General features: G+C 52.2%; 1 protein-coding gene across 1 annotated transcript; it reads right to left on the bottom strand.

The window, feature by feature from the left end:
• Nucleotides 1–333: 333 nt before the first annotated feature.
• MEX3B (mex-3 RNA binding family member B) lies at nucleotides 334–4,786 on the bottom strand. The gene is made up of 2 exons (XM_007479268.3): nucleotides 3,933–4,786; nucleotides 334–3,092 (listed from the first exon to the last, which is right to left on the bottom strand). The coding sequence occupies exons 1-2, from the start codon at nucleotides 4,240–4,242 to the stop codon at nucleotides 1,651–1,653; spliced, it is 1,752 nt and encodes a 583-aa protein (XP_007479330.1). The 5' UTR covers nucleotides 4,243–4,786; the 3' UTR covers nucleotides 334–1,650.
• Nucleotides 4,787–7,031: the final 2,245 nt, after the last annotated feature.

Raw genomic sequence — 7,031 nt, 5'->3', positions numbered from 1 at the left:
TGATCATCTCTGCTTATCACAAAGAAACAACTCTTCCAATAGAGGAGCAGCTGCTCTGCACATTTCAGAGAACACACCTTTACTCAGCAAAGGCCTCTCCACAGAGCCCGATAGAACTCGTGGCTCTCAAGTTCATTATTTCTAATAAGTGCATAAATTATACAATGACAGTCAATATATTTTAACTTACCGGCTGTTTAGCCTACATCAAACCCTTAAAAAAGTAGGAGAAAGAAGAAAAGAAAAGGAGAACAGAATTCTGTTTCCTACAGACTATTGTATCACCTGGTTCTTAAAAAAAAAAAAGAATCAAATCACCACAAGAGACTGATATTCTGTAATATTTTACTTTATTTATATAGAAATACTTAAAAAATGAAGTAGCACCATTACTTAAGTTTTACCTTTATTATGTAGAACTTTAAATGTCAGAAAAATAAAACTCTTGATACAATTTCAAATCTTGTCTCAGCAAATATAATATTAGTATTTGACCATGAGGTTAAAGGCCCTTTATCATAAAATAAAATATACTTTGTTTTTTAAACTTTGCTCAGTAAAGTACATTTAAGCTCAAGTAACGTCACCTACATATACATAAACAAGTGGTAAACAAATGTATTAAAATAGAAATACTAAAACTAGTGGTGCAACAGAATTTTTGTAACTTCCACTGAATTCTATTTATACAAATGTTAGAAAGCGTCAACGGTTCCTTTTGACATGTTTAAACATTTCCATTTTTTGTAATAATATAGAATAAAATATGTTTTATATCACTGAATAGAAAATATGCTGGGTGAAGTAGATTTAAAAGATTTTTCTGAACCTATAAAATCTCCATCCCAACAGAATACTGTTCAAAGCATTACACATTTTATGGTTTGTAATTCTGTCACAATTGTGTGATATTAAAATAATACAGTGTTCTTTGCCATAAGGCCATACTAAAATAAAAAGATTTAACCCAGCTACAAAAAAGTTCACTGAACTTAAATTAAAATACTTGTAAACATCTTTGCAATATGAAATATAATTTTTCAAGTCAAAAAAGAATAAAATACTTCAATCTGTATTAATGCAATTTCTCTTTTAAAACCTTTAAACGTTTTTTTAATATATATAAGAGATATGTTACAGTTTCTTTAACTTTAATAAAGCTGCAGTATCATGGTTTCACAGGAATTCCTTGCCCTTTCAAGAACATTCCAAAAGTATCCACTGTATTTCTGCAATAACCATTTCCAGGGGACTCACCAGTAAGAGGGACACACTAAAAGTCCACACACGATAGAGGCATTATTATTATTATTATTCATTTTTTTCTACTTTAAAGAAAAAAATTTGAGGGGATATTCTTTTGGAGGCTTTCTATTTTAAAGTACAGTGTAGAAAGGATTACTAATAGAATGTCCTTGCGCCTATTATTTTTATAGCATGCATTTTAGATGGTACAGAGATTTCCCCAGGCTACAGTACATGTGATGCAAATATCCTGGCAAGTCGCTTTTTTAAAAAATTCTTTTTAAATTAAAAAAAAATGTGCAGATACTACAGCTTTAAAAGCTCATCTTGGATCTCAGGAGTGTGTAAGGTTGGGAGAAAAGAGGGTGTGTTTGCAGGGGGAGGGGGTGTGGGTGTGTTTTGCCTTTATGAAAATATACGAATGGCCTGAGTAACTGCGGTGTGGCAGACTGGGCACTCGGGCTCGCTCTTCTCGCAGATGCGGTTGGCACACTCCATGCAGAACAGGTTGTGGCCGCAGGGCACCAGAGCAGCGATCACCTCACTCTCAAAGCAGATGGAGCAATCTCGGCTGCCCTTGCGCCGCAGTCCCGAGGAGGACGATGAGGAGCTGGAAGAGGAACTGGACGAGGAAGACGAGGCAGACGAGTCCGAAGGCGGCAGGCCGGGCAGGTGAGCGCCCAGCCCATTGGCGTAGGCGGGGTACCCCAGCCCCCCGCCGCCCGGGTCGCTGCGCACCCGGCGCGCCAGATGGTGCTCGCCCCCCACTCCGTGCAGGGGAGGGGACAGGCGGGGGCAGCTGACGCCGGGGTGTAGCCGGCGATGCACCAGCAGCCCCAGGTTGGCATTGGGGGACGCACCTCCGCCTCCAGGGAAGACCACGGAGGAGGATGAGGCGGAAGAAGAGGCGGAAGAAGAGGAGCAGGAGGAGGACACCGGGGCCGCAGGTCCCCCGCCAGGGGACCGTTCGAACTGGGACCAGAGGAGTTGGGCCCCCGGTGGTGGGGCTGGCGCAGGATCGAAGCCCGGCAGCTCGGCGCAGCAGTCTGGGGAGGGGGTCGCCTCGCCTCCGGGGTACACGTAGCCATTGCCGTTGTTGTTGTTCCCGTTGTGGGCAAAGCTGAGCGCAGGGCTGGGTGGGCTGTAGTCCGTCAGGCGAGGGGTAGCCGCAGCGCTTGTGCTGCCGCCGGTCCCCCCGCCAAAGTAAGAGTCCGTGGAGGCGCTGCCCAGGGAGCTGGAGCTGTCGTTGCGGTAGCTAGAGAAGGGCTTGCGACCCGGGGTGGGGGTGATGCTGGGGGTAGGCTTGCTCCAGAGGCTACCGGGGCCGGGCCCGCCGCCCCCGTGGTGCAGGTCAAAGCCCACGTCTGTGCCATTGGCGTGGAAGTCGTTCTCGTCAGTGAGCTCGATGATGCCCCCAGTGCGCAGGGCGATGTGCGCCTCGATCTCCTCCCGAGCCCGGTCCACGTTCTCAGGCATGCCGGTCACCTCGAACACGGGTTCCTTGTCCCGGCTGGGCGTCACGATGTAGGTGTGTGTCTGCTGCTGGATCCGCTTGATGGTGGCCCCCTTGGGTCCCACCACCAGCCCCACGACGCGGTAGGGCACCCGCACCTGGATGGTGGTCTGGCCAGGAAGGTTGGGCGGCCCGGGCACCGTGCCATTGAGAGCGGTGTTTTTATTCCGGGAGGCTCGGATCATGGAGAAATGCTCCGCGGCCGAAATGATCTCCCTCCGGGCCATAGCTACGTCCTCCTTCCTGCCAGTCACAACAAAGACAGGCTCCTCCCCGCGAACCGGGGTCTTGATGTAAGTGTTGGTCTTTGCCCGTAGCGCTTTGATTTTACAACCTGGGAGCCGGGATGCAGGGAAAGAGAAAAAGAAACACCGATTATCCAGGCATAACCACGGAGGTGGGGGGTCAGCGGCTGCAGCCCCGGGAAGCGGGGCAGGATGGGGGGCGACTTGGCGTTTCCTCCCTCATGCATACACACTGGAGCGGGGGCACTCGAAGGGAGGGCGGATATGCTTGAAGCTCGAGGAAAAGCCCTATCTGATCCCCAGCCCTCCGAAAAGACGGCAGTTGCCATGGGCTCAAAAGCAAAATCGAATACAAGTCAGCTGGGGGGGGGGGGGGGGGAATGCTGATCAACACTTTGTGCCCAACACATTCCTTCAGAGAAGATCAGTTGGAGGGAGAAAGGAGAGTGACTGCAAGAAGATCACTCCCTCCCAATGCGGATGGTCTTGATTCCTGTGCCCATTGTTCCTCTTCTATGCTCCATTTCGGTTTCTAGAAATCCTGACTTCTCCTCCCCTCCCAGAATCTCCCCCTCCCCCCATGCTCTTAAAAGGAGGGACCACATTTTCCCCCTGAATGCATTTCCCATTAAATTAAATTTCCCGGGGCGAAGGAGAGGAAAGGTGGGTGAGAGGGCTGTGATTTTAGTAGGTGAAAGTGCATCTTGGCACCGGTGCAGCGAGGCTCCAATAAAACCCACATCTGCACTTTCTTTGTCTGGGGGGGACCGCCCGTAATAGCATCGCTAGTTCACTTCAGCTTTGAGTGTCGCATATCTCACACACACACCCCACATCACACAAGTCTACCCAGCACGGAGAGCACCCCCCCTTTTTATTCCTTCCACTCTCTGACTCTTTCGCCCACCCAACTTCCTCCAAATACCCACCTTGCCTTCCCACTATCTCCGCGACATGTTCCGAGCTGGGCACCGGCACGCACTCAGTCATGTTCACGCTCTTCTTCCGGGGCTCATTGTCGTACAGGGAGCCGGTCTCGTCATTGTCCAGCCCCAGGAGCGAGAGCTGATCCAGCGCGATCTGCAAGGCTCTCTGGTCATCCAGGGTTTCTCCACCTCCGCCGCCGCCGCCACCGCCGCCGCCTCCTCCTCCACCACCACCACCACCGCCGCCGCTGCCACCGCCGCCGCCGCCGCCGCTCCCGTTCCTCTCCAGGTCTGCAAAGAGCGAACTGGGCATAGTTCCCCTGTGTGTGCTGCACCCTCCTTCTCCTCCTCCTCCTCCTCCTGCACTCAGTTCAGTAGTAAAAGATCAGACACAAAGAAAAACCCAAGGCAGATGGCCAGGAGGAGAGAGGAGGGAGGGCGGCTGCTTGGAGATGGCTCTGCTGCCGTTTTTTGCCTTTATTATCTATTCTTTCAGTGCAATCCGGTTTATAAAATGCTTGCAGAATCCCCCCACCTGGTTCCCCACCCCAAATTTTCTGGAGGGGTGGGGTGGGGGTAATAATGGAGAGGATGAGATTTCCCCCGGAGTTCCTGCCTGGCCACAATGCCAAGCGATGGTAGCGTTTCTTTAAGGAGCCCCTCCCCGGCTCCACTCACTCACTCAGCGTTTTTTCCTCTTCTCCCCTCCTCTAGTCTGAGCCACTGCAGCCAGACGGCACTAGAGGGGGATAAGGGAACCGCAACGTCACGGGCAGGAGCTGACACTACAATGCTACTGACACTATCGCTGTGTGAGGCGATTGGACAGGCGGGAAGCGGAGAGGGCGGGAGGAGGATGTCTTAACAGTCTCCCTTCCTCGCCCCCCCCCCCACTCGCCCCCGCCCTCGTCCTCCCTTCCTTCTCTCCTCCCTTCCCTCGCCCCTCCCCCCAGCCGCAAACGCCTCTCTTTGTTGTCTAATGCAGAACAATAAAGACTCGAGACACTTGTTTGTATCTATCAACCAGGGATAAATCATTGTTTCCATATGTCCCCTCGCTGTTCCTTATTTTAAAGGGAGAAACATGCTGAACTTTTTTTTATTTGGTAATTGTATAAAGGGGCCCGAGTCTAATGGACCGACTCCCATAAACTACTTTTTCCTGCTCCTCGTAAATCACTTTCAAAGCGGAAAGGTGCGTCTTGGAGGAAGGCCTATTGTCTGTTCAACCGGGCGTTACGCTCATCACAGAAGCCTTGACAAAGAAAACTTGAGTGGGGGCAGACTTATTCTGGCCAAGTGTTAAGAGATGAAAGAAAAAGGGTAATCGCAAACGCCGCCTGGAAAGCTGCCTACCTGCACAAAAATGCACATGACAATAGAAGAGGCTTGCAACGGAACTCGCGCGCGCCCACGAACACGCGCGCACACACATACACACACACGCTCACACAACCCGCAACGGTGATCACTATTTCATTTCGACCTATTTTGTTTCCCCTACGGCAGCGACTGGGCGTGCATTTAAGATAAGAAGGAACACCTGCCAGCACACAGGATAATGATCAGTTTCTGAAACTGATCAATTTCATTCCGGAATCCCGCGGACTAGACAATCCCAGTGTGCAAGGCACAGACAAATGCAAGGCTGTATTGTATGTACAGTACCACCACCTCCAGCCCTAGTGCAATTCGGGTGAATGGGGCATGCGCACCCGGTCGCCTGGAGCAAGCGAGGCATGCGCGGTCCGCTGCCCCCTTGGGTTTGGGTAGAAGGAGGAGAGCTGTCACTTTAAGACTAGGGCTGCATACTCGGGAAGAAGGCTGGACCCAGGAGCAGTCCTCAGCCGCCCCAGGCTCCTCCCCGGCGGGAGCGGCAGCTCGGCTCTCTGGGGTGTGCTCCTGCCCGCCCTCCTGCCTGCCTTGCCCTCCCACCACCAGTCTGCAGCTACAATCCGCGTACTCCCAGGGCAGAACTCTTGTGCGCGGTCTTTGTGCAGTCTTCGGAGATGGGGAGGAGGAGGATGGGATGAGCAGGCTGACCGCCCGCGTGGACGCACCCGGGGTCTGGTGGGATGTACAAGTCCTCCTCCCCTAAAGACACACTGGAGGGGGTCCCCGGGGAGGTGGGGGACCTGATGAAGGGTCCCCTGCGGGAGCTATGGGCGGGGCGAAGGAGGACGCGTGTCCTTGTCCCAGGGGGTTTAGGAAAAGCAAGAAGGGAGGAGGCAAGCCTTTCGAGGCAAGAAAGAAGTCCCCATCACTGGTCCAGATGCTGGACAGGAATCCACAAAACCTGCCTGCCCCCAAGCAACGGCTGAAGGACCGCAACTGGAGTAAGGGGGGAGGGGAAAGGGGAGGGCAGGCGGGGGAGCCCAGTAGTGCCCGCCTCTTTGCTCTGTCCCTCCCTCAGTCGGTCCTTCCATCCCTCCCGCCCCCTGACAGTTCTCCAAGCCTTCCGCGGGGCCGTGGCTGTGGGGCAGGCTGGGAAGGAAGGCGTGACCGGTTAGGGGTCTGGACCGCTTTCTCGGGGCGGTTGGACGAGGACTTGCAGACCCATTGGCTGGGGGAGGGCGAGGGAGGAGGGAAGCGAATTCTCAAGTAGCCTCGTGTCACTCTCACGCGGGCGGGAACTCGGGCTTCTCCCTCCCCCACTCGCGTCTTCCCTGGCTTCTGACCTGGGAGCTAGACATCCGTTTCCATACTCGCGCTTTTCTTCTTTTCTCTTTCCCTTTGTTCGATCCTCAGTCGTTTAATATCTTGACTCCTTTCCTCCCACTGGGGTCAGCCTCTCGCTTCACAATGCCTCACCGCCTCCGGGGTTCAGACTTTTTCAGTCTAAGACAATCCATCTTTCTGTGCCTTGATGACTAGGGTTTTACTTATCTCTGAGATCGCAAATGTGTAAGCGCTTTGAAACGTACAAGGCGATCCACTAGCGCCTAGGTATATTAGTAACAGTCGAGACGATAATCAGAGGCGTGAGAATTCAGTTACTTTCTCTGACTTGTACTCCTGCAGTGATAAAATGTTTAATTTCTATTATCACTTTCATCACGCCTGGTGGAGATAGGATCTCGAAGGGAAGTCCACTCCAGAGCG

This window comes from Monodelphis domestica, chromosome 1 (genome assembly GCF_027887165.1).
Source record: "Monodelphis domestica isolate mMonDom1 chromosome 1, mMonDom1.pri, whole genome shotgun sequence".
In the NCBI taxonomy this organism is placed as follows: Eukaryota; Metazoa; Chordata; class Mammalia; order Didelphimorphia; family Didelphidae; genus Monodelphis; species Monodelphis domestica.
This window is presented reverse-complemented; position numbering and strand designations above follow the sequence as displayed.

Excerpts from the sequence above, each read along its gene's own strand:
- MEX3B (XM_007479268.3), bottom strand. The coding sequence starts at position 4,242 with ATGCCCAGTTCGCTCTTTGCAGACCTGGAGAGGAACGGGAGCGGCGGC. Across the intron at positions 3,093-3,932 it reads GGAGATAGTGGGAAGGCAAG|GTTGTAAAATCAAAGCGCTA; the intron begins GTGGGTATTTGG and ends CCCGGCTCCCAG.